The sequence below is a fragment of the Pseudonaja textilis genome, chromosome 1 (genome assembly GCF_049901715.1).
Source record: "Pseudonaja textilis isolate UNSWEBS1 chromosome 1, rPseTex1.2, whole genome shotgun sequence".
Classification (NCBI taxonomy): domain Eukaryota; kingdom Metazoa; phylum Chordata; class Lepidosauria; order Squamata; family Elapidae; genus Pseudonaja; species Pseudonaja textilis.
Genome location: NC_141990.1, coordinates 60270227 through 60289670, shown reverse-complemented (window position 1 = coordinate 60289670; position 19444 = coordinate 60270227). Strand labels below are relative to the sequence as shown.

The 19444-nt window shown below is 37.6% G+C and overlaps 1 protein-coding gene across 5 annotated transcripts in view; it reads left to right on the top strand.

The window, feature by feature from the left end:
• Positions 1–7498, top strand: part of LOC113433168 (uncharacterized) — a 64468-nt gene extending 56970 nt beyond the window's left edge. For all 5 annotated transcript variants that reach the window (XM_087935523.1, XM_087935518.1, XM_026695569.2 and 2 more), the window contains 3 exons: positions 446–591; positions 1967–2122; positions 4272–7498. In XM_087935523.1, coding sequence (XP_087791649.1) covers positions 446–591; positions 1967–2122; positions 4272–4501 — 532 coding nt within the window. In that variant the 3' untranslated portion in view covers positions 4502–7498. The remainder of the gene's footprint in view (positions 1–445; positions 592–1966; positions 2123–4271) is intronic.
• Positions 7499–19444: the final 11946 nt, after the last annotated feature.

Sequence of the window (19444 nt, the reverse complement as noted above, 5' to 3'; positions counted from 1 at the left end):
TTTCTAAATGTGAAGTTATAGCCATGCTATGTGGCCATGAACTGATGGGGATTGCAGTCTAGCACTTCTGGAGAGACTAGATTAATAGCAGTTTAATATTTGGAAATGCATCTTGTTCAAGTTGAGTTAATATTACTGTACTTTGCTTGCTTTTTCTTCCTGTGTGATTCTGTATCCTCTACATTATTAGAGGCATCTCTGATGCCCACTTTTTGTTAACATGCAGTGTGCTGATTTATTTTCAGCCACATAGAATCTGCCAGTGGACCAAATGAAATTAATTGAGATATCCTAAAGTGGTGCCTATGAATAAAACAGCTCTGTTTGCTTTATGGAAAAGACAATCTACAACTAAACACTGCCTGAAATATGCCACAGGGCACTGTGCGTGGATTTGGATTTGTATCTCCTTTCCTATTTCCATGCCCCCTTTTTTTTTGTTTAGTGCAATTCCGAGCCAAGGAGTTTCCCACTTCCAGAGCTTTCAGAAAAAGCTTCCAACCAAGAGTCAAGAAATCAGATTTCTGCCCAAATCAAGTGTAAAGCTGCAGTTGCCTTATAGTGCTCATAGTGAACCACTGGAGACAACAGGTAAATGTATGGAGCTGACTGTAGATTTTTAAGAGCATTTTCCTGACTTGACCTCAGTAGCTTATTATTGTAATATCAGCAAATAGAGAACGTGGGCTCCTCTAAACCCATGATGGTAAACCTATGGCACGCCACAGGTGGCATGCAGAGCCATTTGTGCCAAGGCAAACTTAACTCACTGCACATGCGCGCGCCTCACAGCTGATTTTTGGCTGGCTTGAGGCCTTTTTTGGCCTCCCAGAGGCTTGAAAAAAGCCTGTGCAGGCCAAATAGGCCCGTTTCATCACTTCCTATAATACCAGAAGTGACAAAATGGGCCTTTCACCCTGCAGAGGCTTTTTCAAGCCTCTGGGAGGCCGAAAAAGGCCTCAAACCACCCAAAAATTAGCTGTGAGGCACAGTGCAGTAAGGGGGTGGCGGGGTGTGTGGGGCAGGGGGGTTGCGTGCACATGCGCAGGGGTGATGGGGCAGGTGCACATTGCCTTATGGGTACTGGCATGCGAGCGCATTTGGCACAGGAGCCCAAAAAGGAAAGCCACCACTGCTCTAGACCCTGAATTAAACAAGATTGGGTCTAATAAATAACTGGATGGGAGAATTACAAGTGCAGGCCTTATTGGGAATTCCCAAAATATGACTAAAGGAAATAGTGATGAATTATTTCTGTATTTCTGTCAGAAATCCATAGAGCCACTGAAAGCTGATCTTGAACAGAAAGACACTACCTTTGCCTTTAGTATAGTAATACAGCTATACTATCCAGTAATATAAGTTCTTTAAATAATATGTAGTAAAATGTTCCTGTCAATTCAATTGAAGCACCATAGGAAAATATCCTTTGAAAATTACTGTTGTAGAGGACGGGTAAGAACTAATGACATAGAACCCATTCAAGCATCTTCTTAATTTATTCTGGATTTCTGAAGTCTTGGAGAAACTGTCCCAGGCAGTGGAAATGGCCATTTCTACACAACCCTTTGCTGAACTGAACTAAATGGTTAAAAGGAATCTACTGAGAGAAGTTTTTTCCTCCAACTGTGGGTTGGGGACCTCTGTACTAAATCGTAATGCGGATTATTTTGATTAGGTTTTATATGTTGTGTAAAGCTAGTTAATCATATATAACCAAATCATGGCTTATCAGTCTTTCCCTCTCATACACATGCAGACCACCACTACATACCTGTTCTATGCTTATTTTGTGGTCCCCATCACAGCAAAGGTTACTTAATCAGTGTTAAAGCTAATATGCTGACATTGGTCCCATAAGCAGGTCTTCTGATCCAACCGTGGCAGGGCTTTAAAGGCTACAACTAACACTCTGAGATACACAACTGAAATATTTAGCCTTAAAGCAGTGTGTCTCTCCTTCTAGGAAATGGCCTCAGAGCTGCACCGATTTATACCACAGAACAGAATCTAAAGCAGTGTTCTCCTTTGGAGTCAGCAAGTTCACAAGAGCCTCAGTTCTATCAGGAAGATGACTGGGGACTGGTGACAAGCAAGAGGCGATCATATTCATTCACTTCAGGTATGTACATGCATATCTATAAAGAAAAAAACAGAATTATTAGGTGTAATTATTGATTTGGTCCTGTACAGCACCCAGAGTTTGCTAGAATGTCTATAGGTATTGTCAAAGAAATAAATAAGTGTTGTTAAGACTATTAAATTTTCTCCTGGCTTTCTAACTGCTTGTACAGCTAATAAGTTATTAAATCCATGTCCTTATGTTCAAATGCAGCTCAGATCTCTGCCATTAAAATTTGTTTACAGTGACTAACATGACATCATATGCTATTTATCATTTCCATTAGAAGTCAAGGTTATTTTCAAGTAACAAGTTTGTTGCTTAAAATCTCCACTAGGTGCCAGGAGCACACTTTGGGAGTCAGATCCATTTGTTTGATTTTTGAAAAGCACTTCTCACTTTAATGTGCTTTAAACAAGGTGGAGCAGACTTTGGTTATTCAGGTGGAATGCTAGATTTACACATCCCATCTACTGGGGCCTAGCATGGAAAACATATCTTTAAAATTAAATAATTCTGCTCCAACAATTGGTTGTAAGCAGAGAACCAAAAGTAAATGGTATTTTCAATTTTTTTTTTAGTCAGAAAAAGAAGTACATTAAAAATATTGTTGATAAAACTACAGATCTCTAGAGATTTACCAGTAAATCCAGATCTACCCTAATTATATGCTCAATCGTTCAGTTCTCAAGATATTTATTTGCCTGTGATAAAAGGAATTGTGACTATTCCTGAAATAGCAAATGCATGCTTATACCTTGGCAAATGTCTTCCAGAAGCAACTGTCGGAGGCAATTTTGAAAAGGTGATTTTTGAAAATTGATCAATGGTAATGGAAGAGCAAAATGCTCATCGACAAGTAATTGTCCTAAGTGTGAAGGAGGGGTCAGCAGGCCCAGATGGGGGACCAAATGCACCCTGAAGTTCCTCAGAGACCGGATATTCATGCCTTTTTCACTGAACACTAGAAACATCCAGATGTCAAGAGAAGAAGGAAATAGTACCATATTTGTTGACCTTTCCTGACTGGGAACAGTCTGTGGTGGCTGAGAATTTGGGGGATAGTCTTCAAGCTTTAGTGAGAGCCCCAGGGCTAGGGAAGACTCCATCCAATAAAGGAGAATTTTTATAGCTCAGGGTTCAAATGAAGGGTCCTTGGTACTCTCTGAGCTTGGCTGTTTTCTTGCAGGCCTTTCATTACCCAAATGAGGTAGCATCATTAGTGCAGTAGGAAACGCTATTGTTTTCTCCTTAAGATCCCAGCCAGCTTCTTCTTCTTCTTTAAGCGTCCTCACTCCATCCTTAATGGAGTCCGGCCCTTGTTATAATGAGAGGAAGAGCTGCTGGCTGTCTTCACTCTGCTCTTTGGGTATTTGCTCTGAGCCAAGGTTTTACTACATTGCCACCTCTCTCAATGTCATGCTACTGAGGCATCAAAGACAATTTTCTGCCAACTTGGTTTCTGAGAAGTTGGAATCTACACAACTTTCATTTTGTTGTTACAGAATTCCACAAGGTTTGAGGACAGGCTATTGGGGACATTTCTCATTCAATCAATGAAGTCTTGGCTGGCTTCAACTGGACAAGCATTACCTAGTAGATTTCACAGGAAATCTTATCAGCCAAGCCAATCTTTCCAATCAGTTTTACTACCTCTGAAAATAAAACTACCCAGCTTGATTTTCTCTGATTGTATCAGTGGTTCACACACAAGCCTTGCTTCACCCTGCCTTCCAGCCTCTGTGATCAAGCAAGACACTGCATGTTCCCCACACACATTTACCTGCCCTGCACTCAACTTGTTGGAAAAGATGCTTGAGTTTAATGGGTGGGACAGTGAAAGGTGATTTTTTGCACTCTTCCCAATCAGTTTGGAAAGAGCACTGATTGGTCCAACCTCTACTTCATCTACCAAAGTTAGTCAAAGTGGGATCACATGTCCAAAATGCTTTAGAAGGGGAGTTGAAACAGTGCCACATGGAAGTGTCCTATGCTTTGCAACTGCTAGTAAAAGAAGTAAGTACAATATATATAATTTTCATAATCCGTGACTTGGAGATGAGGCACAGGGACTAAAATTGGAGTTACCAGGCAATTCCATTAATATTATTAAAAATAATAAAGACACATACCCCTCTCTCTCTTTCAGCTACATATCAGAAGATCACACCTTTATCAAAGTCTAAAGAACCCAACAACTACTCTGTTACTCTGTACATTGGTGAGCAGGCTCCAACCACTCCTCCACGGCCCCGCTGCCATTCCTTCATAGCCTCTCCAGGTGGAGCCCGAGAAATAGTAGGTGAGCATAACCAAAGTGCTTCACCTATCCAGAAGAACAAATCCGTCTTCAGGAAATTCTTTGGGAAGAAAGATTGAATTTTCAGGAAATGGGGACTGTGGTACTAAATGCTGGCAGTGAACTGTCCTTTGCTGGATAGGTTGAGGGTCCTGACTGGTCCAAGAGGTTCTGCTACTCTGCACCAACCTTTGTCATTAGCTCTCTCCCAAGAGGGCAGAAATTGAAGAAGAGGAGATAGGCTTTGCTCAGTGAAATACTCAGCTCTCTATTCACCCCAGAAGAAATCAGCTGATGGAGAGGAAGGACAGGCAGCGAAACAACAAGTACCTTCATTCATGTTGAGGCAGAATGCTATGTAATTTCAATTATTACGGGGGTCTTTCTTTACAGTAGCAGTATACTGCCTTTCTTTGACACAGATACAATCAGGTAGTACATTCCGAGACACAAATGTTATTAATACTATATTTGTATTCTGGGATGGAGGAAGGAATTATGTTCCTTCAAGTCTTTTCTAACAAATCTGTGCATAATTCATGATGGGATCAAAAAACAAAGCAGTTCTTAGATGTAATTATCGAAGCCATGGAATTCATCCAAGCTGAAGGCTGCCCAGCTTTTTCACCTGACTGCTACTTTTGTGCCTTTAACCAGTGTGTAGACATTAGCCAGTAATAATTATGTGCTTCATGTAGAGAGAAGAATCGTCTTTTCTTTTATGTTTTTATTGTTATTCTTTATAAATTAAGCTGTTGTAAACATAGACACTCCAAAATAGGTCACAGCAGGATTTTTTCTGGTCAGTTGGCAACATTGAATGAGGCCCAAACAATACAATGGAAGCCTGATCTTTTACAGGAAGGAAAAAAAAACAAAGCGCTTACAACACCATACATGTGAACTATAGTTATTTTGAGGCTGAGGAAAACCTCTGCAAGATTTTTTTTTTAGATATTGAAGAGAGCCTTTTGCTGTTCAGTGTGGAGTATAATGCCAAGAAGTTTCTTGTCACTTAGTTTTCCGTCCTTCAGCAACTTTTAAGGCTGGTTTAATAGCCAATTGCATCTCCTGGAGAAATATTAATACCATATTAAAACACCAGTTAGTCTGTGTGCTTTCATTCAAAATGCATTAGGGTTAACTGAGTTATGCTTTAACAGCCAGGCTGCTACTGCACTTAAAATACCCAAACACATGCTGCACTCCATTTAAAAGAATGAAAACATCGGTATTGGCCCTTCCAAATAAAACAGGAAAGTTATGGATAGATTCCTAGATGTATTTTGTAGTCTTACCTGGAAGGCAAAATGGCACTCTATGGAAAAACTTGAAATGCAGCCCTTGCTGAAATCCAAGAGCAGGTAATAGCTCAGCATCTACTGGTTCCAAAATGTAAATTTGCTCAGATAACTGCAGAAATTTTCATTTGAAAATGGGAGCTCATTTGAAAATGGGAGTGAGGACTTATCCTTTTTTCACACCTACTGATTCTTTTAAGGAAATGCCTTTCACTGAGGTATTTTTTTCCAGGCCTGGCTGGGAAGAACCTTTAAAATAATAGCAAACGTAACATATGTCATATCACCCTCTTGCTGTAGGGAGGAAGAAAATAATGAGCAAGAAGGTGTCATATTTGTGGGGCTGCTCTAGGATATCTGGGTCTCAAATGCAGGAAGGGCTAATTAGCCCTCTGATAACCTTCATCATATTTGGATGACATGATTGAGTTAACTGAGCCCCAAAGTGCTGCAGCTATTTCTGGCTAAACTAATTCCTCTGGGTTAATTTCTGGAATTAGTTGGCTTGGTTAGATGTGCACAACAGGCTGTTAAAGCATGTCCTGCAAATTGAACCAGTGGGTCTGCAAATCCAGACAGCTGGGTTTCTACAGGAAACCATAGGTATGATTTCCCCTATACACACATTTGAAAGGTTTATGAGGTAAAAGGTGACTGCAAACCTGAAACTGCTGGTTTCACATTCTGGTTCCAGATAATTAGAAAACCGAGCTACTCTGATGTTACATGGTATTGCTGAACTTTAAGTAAACATGGTATATATGCAGGAGAGGAATAAGAGGACGGGAAGCCCACTTTCATTGGCAATACAGGCTGGCTCAACATGAATTACATTTAACATGTAGCTCTGCCACTTCTTGTCTCTCAAGAAAAGGAAAACAGAATTGTTGCTGCATTTTGTAATCTATTTCTGTGGATGGAAAAGAATGATGTTTCAAGGAAAAAATCTGCTTATTATATCCCATGATCCGAACATTTGTATCTGCCTCCCCAAGGCTGCATTTCAAAGAATAGGGATTGAATTGGGAATGATAGATTCCATTTCTTTAACTCTCCCTTTTCTTTTGCACAAATCATTAGCACTATTTTTTATTTGTATCCTCTGTTTTGGCACAAACCCATTTTTTCAAACGAAAACAGTGAGTACCAGACACCCAGAAAAATGGCCACACAGAACCATACAGTAATCCATACAGTAATCCATACTGGTAGCCTTTGACTTACAACAGTTCATGTAGTGACTTCAAAATTACAAAGGCACTGAAAAAAGTGACTTATGACCATTTTTCAGTTATGACCATTGCAACTGGTTCATATTTATGATGGTTGCATGGTCCCTGGGGTCATGTGATCACCTTTTGCGACTTTCTGACAAAGTCAGTGGGGAAGCCGGATTCACTTAACAGCCGTGTTTCCTAACTTAACAACTACCATGATTCACTTAACAAGTGTGTTGATAAAGTGGTAAAATGAGGCAAAATTCGCTTAATAAAGTCTCACTTAGCAACCGAAAATTAGGGCTCAATTGTGGTCATAAGTCGAGGACTACCTGTATATCAATTGTGAAACTCTGGTTCAATCAAACAGCTAAAACGGTCCAGTCCCACAGCTTTGTTAACAGGAATTAATAAACAAGAAATTGCAACTCCAAATGGATCTCTGTTTCACAAGGACAGTTAATTGTGCTTGGTTAACCACAACCTCCTCAGTTGTTCAGCCACACTTTTCACCTGTGGATTTTATTTTGCCACTAACCAAAATAAACACCATCATAATCGCTTCTGGACAAGGTATAATTCTAACTCTTGGGCTCATGCATTCATTGCACTTTTGCCTTTTTAGTGAACAGTTTAAAAAAAGAGTAACCATCTGGTTCAGTTCCAAGCTGGGAGAAAAACACTGGAAACATGGAGGCTGATTGGAAAGAAAGATTCTATTTAAGTGATGAAGCAGAACCACAACCACATGTGATTTTGGGACAGCTGATAAAATGGAGTTGAGAATGGGGGGATTTATGCCTTCTTTGGGTTTTTTTATTTGAGCTTTGTATTTTGGCTTTTTCCTGTGCAAAAATATGTCCTATTGGCTGTTGTCAGATTCCTATAGGGTCATGTAGGAGTCATGGCTGGCTCTATAGGCAAAAGTGGAAATGCAAATCCTAGGTGTTTGTCCAAGCTAATGTGGTCAGCCTTTGGGTTATTGTTTATCTGAGTTCCCAGGTGAAGTTTGGACTGCTCTGGGATGGTGCAATGAAGGGGCTTGTGTTCTGAAAGGGTGTTGGGCAATTCCTATTGTGCCTAATGACTTTCACCCTGTGTTGGATCTTGGGTGAGGGGCTACTTCTAATCCTACCATCCTGCCCTTGTTTCAAAATATCTTGTCTTGAATGATTTACCGAATCTGCATTTCTAAAAGTTTCCCTCCTCAGTTTCTGCTTGGGACAGGGAAATGGGGGCTAGTTTCTGAATAGGCCCGCCCAATATTTCTTCATGGGTACAAAAATCTGTTGGGGGCTATTAAGAAAGACTGAGTCTGCTTCCTGCCTCTAAAAGAAACTTGTTTCTCCATTTCTCATTTAGGGAAATATGATATTTTGCCTTTTTTAATATTCCTCAAAATATTTCTTTCTTCTGAGGGTGGGGCTCCCCACAAGGTTCTTGTATGCGCAAAACCATGAATTTAATAGGATAGCAGTGCTAGGATGACTGGGAAAAACATTCTAGTGCCTAGATTTCCATGGAGACCCATGCAATTTTATCAAAAAGTATCTGATTACTCAACCCATTGCAATACAACTAACACAAGATATGAAAAGGATATCATTGCTACACATTAAAAAATCTCAGAAACAAACAACAGACTATTACAACTACATCTCATCACCATGGCACATAAAGCTAATGCCCTTAAAAACCTTAAATCTTAAGTTTTAAATAAATCAAACACACAATAGTCCAAGAAGAAAAAATAGTCACCTGCAGAGTAAGAACGGTAACAGTTACTGTGTCGGAAAAATGGGCAGAAAACTAACTAGCACATCTAAGAATATCAATTAGAAGTCCGAAGACAACATGAGCATGCCTGAATCTCACAACACATGGACAGACTCAACCAGAGTTTCAACTGAGACATTGTGAGCATCGTAGACCAAACTAAATGCAAAAATGCTAAGGTATTTCGGGAAGCTTGGTATTCAGACAAATCGGCCAACAATATAAAGATAAATCACATTTATACCCCATTTAAAAGAGACAATAAAAAATATTAAGGAAACAAAAGACTAGAATACACCCTTTCCAGCAACCAATACCTAGAGAAGCAAGGATTAACACCAGAGAAATAATTGGGAAGAAAAAATACCTTAAGATACTACCATGGAAAAAAAATCACATCACCACCAATACTGACAGAACAAGCTACTGAATATAAACAGAGAGCAGCCCACGCTGAATGGAATGGAATGGAATGGAATAGAATAGAATAGAATAGAATAGAATAGAATAGAATAGAATACTTTATTGGCCAAGTGTGATTGGACACACAAGGAATTTGTCTTGGTGTAAATACTCTCAATATACATAAAAGAAAAGATAAAAGGAAACAGTCAATATAAATCGTAAGTATACAAGCGACAAAGTTATAGCACTGATGATATTACCTATTTGGGTAATAAAATGTCTAAGTAAACAATCAGGCTCAGAGAACACCAAGGAGTCCAAAGTTCAACCCTGAACTACATATGTTATCTTCTATTGAGTCTGCTTCCAAAACTGCCTTTTTTTCCTGAAATACTAGATTCTACAGTATCTATCAAACTAGATTCTATCTGCAGATATAAAGTCCTGTTTGGACAGCTTTTTATATAGGTATAGGTATGAAAAAACTTATATATGCTTGGATGTGTGAACACAGCCATTGTATTTATGGCTTAGGCCAGGGGTGTCAAATTGGAGGCTTGCACACGCGGGCCACACCCACCCCATCTCCGTGAAGGGTGGGGTGAAACATTGCAAAATGTCACGCAATGGCAATGTGATGCTGAGAGTTTGACACCCATGGCTTAGGCTTTAGCTTTCAAAAGCTGCTCTGAAGAAGATAATTGAAAGCAGACAAAGACCAGCAATTCTTTTAACTTTTCTTTTGTTCATTATTTCCCTCATCCAAAACAAGCTTCTGGGGCACAATGAAAAAAAAAATCAAATGTAGATTTATGAGTTCGACATTTCAAACAATACAATTCCATTATGCTGTAGCTATAAATGCCAGCATGACCAATTCCACAGGCATTCATTGTTATGTCTTTGGAAAAATGTTGCAGCTACATATTTACATGGAGAATGACTTTGATTCTCAAAATTATTCTGCTGGCTTAACTGGTTCTTCCAGGATTCTACATTTCAAAAAAAAAAAATACATCTAGAGGTAAATTTTTGACTTACAACCATTTGTTTAGTGACTGTCTAACGTTACAATAAGGCTGAGAAATTGACTTATAACAGATCCTTGCACTTATGACTGTCACAGCATTCATTTAATTACATGGTCATGTGATTAAAATTCGGGAACTTGGCAACTGGCATTTATGTTGGTGGCAGCATAGTTGGGTGACATGATCATACATTTCAGGGCACTTCCAACATGCAAAGTCAATGGGGAAACTAGATTTACTTAACAACTGTGGTGATACACTTAATGAACATGACAAAATAATTTGTATAATCAGGCATAATTGTTTAACAACTGCCTCAGTTAGCAATAGATGTTCCAGTGCCAATTATGGTTGTACATTGAGGACTACCTGCAAGGATCTATAGTAAAAATATGACTGCTAGCAAGGAAAAAACAAAACTTCAGATTCCAAGAAACTGCAGGCAGACACAAAAACTGCAGGATTCATCATTTTTGTGGAAGATTGTTGCTCCTTTTTTATCTTTCTTTTTGTCTTGAGTACAAAATTCATGTGAAAACTCTGGGGTTATTATAGTTTAGTCTGCCGGCTTAGTCTGGAAAATATTCTTTGTTCAGTTCCTAGTATTCAGTTCCAGATTGACATTGAAAAATCCACAACTGAAACGTTCAAGCAACTTCAACATTGACAATTCTGGTTCAGTGAACTAAAAGTTTGATTCAAATCGTGCTTTTGTTATTTCTTTCTCTTTAGTTGGACAGTACTTTTACCTAGTTGTACCTTGTGCTGCCTAAAAAATATTATATGCTACATAGTACTTTAAATAAAGCCCACTTAGAAAAAAAATAGACTCCAATACAAACACCAAGTTTGCCACCATAGTGGTTGATTTTGGAAATAGAGGCACTGCAAGGAGGTTTTTTTCCCCCCACAGAGCATGTATATAGCCATGAGAGAAAATCTGTAAACTCTTTAAATTCTCCACCATTTTATTAGACTCACTTTAGTATACTGTAGTAGTTAAGGCACCAGGCTAGAACACAGTCTTGGGCATGAAACCAGCTAAATGACCTTGGGCCAGTCATTCCCTCTAAGCCCTAAGAAAAAGGCAATAATAAACCACTTCTGAAATTTTGCCAAGAAAACTGTTAGGAATAATCCAGGCAACCAGTAGGAATGAACACTGGATCACATATAGACACCAATCTTTAATAATCAGAATTTTATCTAAGTGCTTTATCTAAGTTCTGTTAAAAAAAAAGATTCTGGATAAACAGCAGCCAACAATATATTGTAGCATTTTTATTGAACTTCCTTTTCACTGTTAACATTCATGTGTTGGAAGCTCCTAGGATAATTGGCTTTCTTAAGTTGAATCACAGGTATTTATAATCAATGAGGTGTTAATCACATGTAGATTTGAGGGACTGCCCCTATTTTAAAAATGTTAGTTGCCATCATTTGATTCTGTTCTTCCTAACAGTTCAGGACTCAGGAGAGAGCAAAGAAGCTCAGAGAAACAGCAGGGGATCTGCATACCACTCTTGTATTGTTGATGTTAGTGTTTATTAATCCACTATAAGAAATATAACGAGTGGCATGCAAGGAAGACAAAAAGGAAGAAACCACAGCCTTCCACAAAACACATTGCTGTTTCTCTGGTTTGACAAAGACCACTTGATGATCCAGCAAAATTATGTTCTCTGGATTGATGAAACTAAAGTGAAAGATTTTGGCTTTAATGAGGAATGTTCTGCTTGGAGAAAAACTATAATCCAGCAAAACAACCTTGTTCCAACTTTGTAACATGACAGTGGGAGCAGTACAATCATTTAGGGAGTGTAAATTCTGCAATAATTTGGAAAAATGTCAGAGTTTGGTCAGTTACCTGAAACTTATATGAGTGTGGGTAAGGCAGCATGATAAAGATTCTAGGCACACAAGTATATTTACAAGAAACTCATTGAAGCAGAAGAATCATTCATTTTGGAATAGCTAAATCAAAGCCTTCCTTTTAATTAAAATGAAATATTGTGGTAAGATCTGAAGTTCATCCAAAAGTATCAATGCACTGAAGCAGTCCAGTAAAGATAATTGGGTCAAATACCTCCAAGCAAAGGTTCAGGGTTGATTAAAGGTACAGAAAACATTTGGTTGAAGTAGCTGTTGCTAAAAGATATGCCGCCTGTTACAAATGTAAAGCTTCACGTAGCCCTTTTTCAATAAAGACAGTGGGTGTTGGCCCAATAGACATAGCACAACACATGTTTTGTGTGTTATTTTGCTAGCATCTACTTATTACATGGATTTAGACAAAGTGCAGATCACATTGTAGCACTCTCTATACAAGAATTGTAGTGGTGAGATAAAGTTCATGAACTTTTAAAGAGTGAGCAAACTTTATCTCAATATGTGCAGGAGAAGGCCTCCGATCCAATTCTTGGTACCTCCAGATTCAGCAACCAAGGATATAGAAGATATATAGGACCACTTTTCCCCCAGAGAACCTGGAGAGCTGCTGCCAAATGGAGCAGTCAAACCCAAACTCCAAGCCTTTCAAGTTGTTTGATTAGGGATAGCTTATTATTATCCTAGGTAATCTGCCTGTGCCAAAGTGAGTTTGTGCTAGAATTCAGGCCTAGCATCTTTCAGTATCATCTATGTGGACTGGAATATTTAATATAACCAAGAAATTATGCAAACTGCCTTTCCTTTCCCAGGACCTGTTTCCACACAGCAGGAATTAAGGAAAAAAGTCTTCCAAAACACAAGTATCTGGCCAGGCACTTTGTACATTCAATAATATCATTCAAGGCTCTTGGCTCAAGTTCCTTTTTTTGCCTGCCACTCATGTCCAAAAAATGTTTGCTCACTACAGACACAAAGTATAGTATCTTTGTAACATTGGCACATATATTCACCCCCATCAATAACCCTAAGCCATTTAGCAGGAAAAGAGTGAGACAGCCAAAATAAGTGGATGTAATCAACTATTGTGTGAAACTGATTGGTAGGCAAAAAACCTTTTGGTGGCCATAAAAGGAACAAGACCCAAGCTCTAACCTCCAGAATCAAGTTGCCTTTAATCAGGAAGACTGTTATTTGCTGTTCCTAAAAACTGAGAGGGTAATGGAGGGTAATGGAGGACTCACTGGTCTACCTAGAGATGGACAAGGTGGCTACATACTTGAGATTCCAAAATGTAGTGGAATCCAGAGAAGAAGACCTGGAACAACTAATGGTGGAAATACTGGCTGGATTATTGGAAAAGGACAAAGATGACATCTTAAGGGAGTGTGATGAAGTTTATAGGGTGAGCACTAATTATGCGAGATGCCATAAATGCCCAAGAGAAGTCCATATACGATTTACGAGAAGGAATGTCCGAGATATTATTTATAGACTGTCCAGAGATAGAACAATCACGTACAAAGGTAAAGAAATCTTGATTCTCAAACAGATACCGAGAAGAGTAAGAGAACAAAGGCAAGATTAGAAGTTCTTAGCAGCTTACTTAAACCAGAAAAGAATTGCATTTAAATGGCTAATCCCAGAAGGAATGTTAGTGTCTTGGAAAGAAAGGAAAATTAAAATAGATTCCATGGAGAAGGCCCAGGAATTCTATGAGCGGCTGGTGGGTCCAGAAGATCAGAGCAGTAAGGAGGAACTGGAAACAAACTCCCAGGAAGATCACGGTTGTTACAAAAATAAAGATGGAACTGTAGGAAATCAAGGAAATACTCATTTATATCAGGAGACAGAAGAAACTACACACTTTCAGACACAAGGAGAGACCAGAGTTGTTACAAGACAAAGTGTGAAACAGAATTAATTAAATGGAAGAAGAAAAAAAACTACTATCAATTAATATAAACAGTTTAAATTCGACGATAAAAAGGAAAAGGATACTAGCTAAACTAATCAAACAAAATGCCGATATAATATGCCTACAAGAAATTCATATAAAGAAAACGGATGAAAACACTTAGAATGTCCAAAATTAGGGAAGCTATTTACCGCACTAGCAGATACAGGAAAAAAGAAAGGGATTGCTATATATGTTAAAGAGGATTTGAAAGCAGAGTTAATATGGTCAGATTCTGAGGGAAGACCTCTGGTTTTGCAGATCTGGATCAATGCCATCCCAATTCTTTTAGTGGTAATCTACGCCCCGAATGGAGATCAAAAAGAGTTTTTTAAGCATCTTTATGGAAAAATGGTAGGACTGGAAAAAAGAAATATTTGTATCATAGGAGATTTCAATTCTATTGCTGATTATCAAAAAGACCATAGTAATGGGGGGAAGAATAAAGGGGGGGAAAGAGAGCTTCCCAAGATTTGTAGGGAAATGATGAAGGAGTTAAATTTGACTGATATATGGAGAAGATTACACCCCAAGAAAAAACAATTCACATTCTACTCAAATCCCCATCAAATATGGACACGAATTGACATGGCATGGATGAATGGGGAAATAGCAAATGAGATAAAAGAGATTGAAATTTTACCTAATGAATGGGCAGATCATAATCCAATTCAGATAATATGGAAGGGTAGGCCAAACCAAAGAAAAGATGGACGTTAAATACTCAATTAATAAGAGAAAAAGTTTATACCAACAAACTCAGGAAGGAATTAAATTATTTTTTAAAGGAAAATGATAATGGAGTAACCATGAAACAAAACATTTGGGATACAGTGAAGGCAGTAATAAGAGGTATAACAATCTCTTATAATGCCAAGAAGAATAAGGAAAAATATGCCCAGCAAAATAAATTACAACAAAAAATTAAGGAACTAGAAACTCAATTACAGAGTACCCCAAAGGATTCAAAATTGCAAAATCAGATAATGATAGCTAAACATAAATTGAATTGAATTGAACAAGAGAAAATGATTATAAATTTGAATTTGACTAGATAAACTTATTTCGAGCATGCTAATAAGCCAGGAAGATGGCTATCTTATAAACTAAAAAAAAAAACTAAAGAAAAGAGATTGATATATCAGCTAATAGATGGTAAGGGGGATATACAGCAGGAGATAGAACAGAAAAAAGAAATTGCTCATAAGTATTTTGAAGATTTATATAAAAAGGAAGATGTTAATGAGGATAGAATAAGAAACTATTTAGATGAAGTAAAGGATAAAGCAATCGGGGAAGAAATGGTAGAACTATTAAACAAAGACATTACTTGGTTGGAATTGAAATCAGCAATAGAGAACCAGAAAAACAACAAAACCCCAGGTCCAGATGGGATTCCAGGGGAGCTGTACAAGGCAATTGCAGAACAAATTGGACCTCTTATGGTAGAAGTTTTTAATGATGTTTTATTGGCAGCCAGGATGCCGGACTCATGGAGGGGGGCATTGATTTCGTTGATCCCGAAGGAGGATTCGGATCCCCGATATATCAACAATTATAGGCCGATTTCACTGTTAAACACTGACTACAAAATATTTACTTCTATTATAGCGAGCACATTAAAAAGAATGCTAAACGCGTATATACATGAAGACCAAAATGGATTTCTCCCAACTAGACAAATCAGGAACAATTTAAGAACAGTACTAGATGTCTTAGAATTTTATGAAGCTCACCCCGAAAAACAAATTGCACTTATGTTTTTAGATGCAGAGAAGGCCTTTGATAATTTAAATTGGCAATTTTTAATCCAAAAAATTTATAATACGAATTTAGGCACCAAATTTGAAAATATTATAACAACTATTTATGATACACAGCAAGCTAATATTTTAATAAACGGGGAATATACCCACCCAATAAAAATAGAAAAAGGAGTCAGACAGGGCTGCCCACTCTCACCCCTGCTCTTCATATTATCATTAGAAACATTATTAAGAGTCCTTCCTTCTAGGAATTTTTGATAAACAAATATCCAAAAAGTCAAAGTATATTACAATCCACATCTTAACCGCGGCCAGACTGGCATTTGCCCAGTGCTGGAAACTACCCTCTATCCCCACTGATCTTATGGTTATTCAGAAAATCTTACAATGCGCCGAAATGGACAAACTAACACAAGCATTAAAAAATAAAGAATCTTCAACCTATTATAGCAATTGGAATCCTTTGTACATTTGGCTTAATCAAAGATAGATCACCTCTAAGAAAATTAAGGCCGAGGCCTCCGAGGCAGAGATAAAGAAAAGCACTGCCGATGATAGTCTGGAAGAAGAAAAGACCTTACAGACAGTCACAAAAATATGGTTTTATTATAAATGTTTTCTCTACTTCTGTTATCCCCACTTTCCCCCCTTCCCTTCCCTTTCCCTCTTTTCCTCTCTCAAGCTTTCCTCTCTTTCCCTCTTGGCCCATGCCAAGACTTGTTCGTCTTTTTGTTGTATATACTTTGTAGCTGTGTTGTCGTTGACTTTTTAAAAAGTAAAACTAATAAAGTTTATTAAAAAAAAAAAAAAGAAACATTATTAATGTGAATTAGACAGAACCCAGATATAAAAGGACTAAAGGTGAAGAAAGAAGAATATAAGTTGCAAGCGTTTGCGGACGATATGATTTTTTTCATTGAGGAACCAATAGAAAGAGGACAAAAATTTATGAATGAGTTAGAACAAGGTGGAACAGTAGCAGGACTCAAAATTAATAGGAAGAAAACTAAATTAATGACTAAAAATTTAACAGAAAAACAGAAAATAGAGTTAGAAGAAGTTATGGAAATACAAGTGACAAAGAAAGTTAAATACTTAGGAATATGGTTAACAGCACATTGTAAGACACTCAAGGAAAATAACTATGATAAATTGATGCAACAGGTAAAGAAGGATTTAAAATCATGGGATAAGCTGCAACTTTCATTATTAGGCAGGATCGCTGCCATTAAAATGAATATTCTTCCAAAATTTCTATATCTATTTCAGACGATCCCAATTAAACTACACACATTTTTTTTTGACGAACTCAACAAAATAACTGTTAAATTTATTTGGCAAGGAAAAAAACCTAGAATAAATTTAAAGGCAATGCAGGATATGAAGAGCAGGGGAGGACTGGCACTACCAAATTGGGAGTTGTATTATATTGCTGCCTCTTTAGTATGGTTGAAGGAATGGGTGAATTTAACTAACAATAGAATATTATTTTTAGAAGGCCATGATTTGCAGAGGGGGTGGCACACTTTTTTATGGGATGTAGGGAAAACTAGTCAAAAATACTTCCAGACATCTAATCAGAGATTCATTATTAACTAATTGGAAGAAAATACAGAAAAAACACTATATAAAAGTACCAATCTGGATTTCAACAATGGAGGCGATGATCCACCCAAATAATCTGGATATCACTAAAATGATTAAATATAAGGATCTATTGGATACACAAGGAAATTTGAAATCGAGGCAAGAACTTCAAGAGCGGGGACTAAAAATTGATCAGTGGGCATACCTTCAAATTCTAAGTAGATACAAACAGGACAAGAAAGAATTTGGAATCAACAATAAACTCCACCAATTAGACAAAATTTTATTAGGATCAGGCAAAAAAAATATAACAGAATTTTATAATTACTTATTAGAAGTCGAACTAGAAGAAGAAATTGTAAAAGGGAACATGATTGCCTGGAGTAGGAATGTAGAACGTAGCATCACCTTAACAGAATGGGGAAAGGTCTGGGGTAGAAACAATAAGATTACAAAATTGGTAGCATATAAAGAAAATGCCTATAAAATGTTTTATAGATGGCACCTTCCTCCTTCGAGGTTAGTGAAGATGCACCCCAATATGAGTCCGAATTGCTGGAAATGCAAAAAAAAAGAAGGAACATTTTTCCATATGTGGTGGTCCTGTACAGAAGCTCAAAAATATTGGCAGAAAATTAAAATTTGGCTGGAACAAATTACAAAAGAGCAGATTGAATACAAACCAGAGTCCTTTTTGTTAGGGATCTTTGACAAACAAATATCAAAAAAAGCGAAATACATAATAATACACATTTTGACAGCGGCCAGATTAGCCTTTGCCCAATGTTGGAAGCAGCCTCAGGTTCCATCAGAGGAAATGATCTCATTCAAAAAATCTCAAGTTGTGCAGAAATGGGCAAACTAACCCTGGCACTAAAAAATAAAGACACCTCAATATATTACAATAGCTGGAACTGCTGGTACAGATAGATTGACCAAAGATAGATGTTACGTTATAAGGCAAAAGAGGATAGGATAAACCCATAGCAGCGATATACAGATATATGTAAAGATTAGGTGTGTGTATATGGCATAAATTAAGGGTTATTAAAAAAAAGAGATCTTACAAACTGTTGAAGATGAGAATGTTTTTAATTGTTTTCGATTTTTTCTATTTTCTTCTTCTTTTCTTTTTTCTTTCATTTGTGTAGGTGTAGTTGGTTTGTTTTAATTGTATAATTAATAAAATTTATTTATTAAAAAAAAACTGAGAGGGCAACAATCCTAAGCAAGCTATTTTTACCCAGACAGAAACTAAAAACCTACAATACAGCAAGAGGGGAAACTGGCTCTTTGATCAGAGTTTGCTGCTAGCTTTTCTCTAGTTTATCTTAGTCTGAGCCAGAAGCTGCCTCAGAACATAAGTGTTGACAGATCTTCTCCAGAATGATCATTCCCTGACCTGGCCCCTTCAGGGTTTTCAATGGTGCACTTGCACCATCGTATTTGAGCAGATCTACCTTGCTGCTAACCATTCTTTTTTCTCTCTCTCTTTCCCAGCATTATAAACTTCTCAAGAGAACCAAGTCTTGGAATATGTCCAAAATATGTTAGGCTGGTCATTGTACATCACAAGAGAACTCTAGGTTGACTTGTCCAATGATCCATTTGTTTGTTTTCTTAGCTATCCATTGTATTCTCATGAGTCTTTTCCAACGTCAATGTTCAAAAAAACAACTTCTGTTTTAATAAACTGGTGCAGGGAAAACCTGAGTTTTGTTTAGGGACAGCTTAGTGTTTTACATACAGGTAGCATTTAGCATCAAGAATGGATCCAGCAACAGGTGCACAACAGGGACCAATTTCCAAAATACTGATTGGATTCAAATATCTATACAGAACAGAAGAAACTTGTAATGGGGGGGGGGAAACTCCTTTAATTTATTGGCTAATTTATTAGAAAGCTCATGGAACCAGGTTAATTTTTAAGCTGCTTGTTTCGGTGTCAGCATATTCAATTCTGATGCCCAAATGACAAACCTTAAAAACCACTATCTTCTGCCACTCTAAGGATTAATATGCTATTTTATGCCAGACTAAATCCTTTTTTTTTTTAAAGGCAGCTATAAGCAGCAGCAAGCAATTGTGGCCGCTGT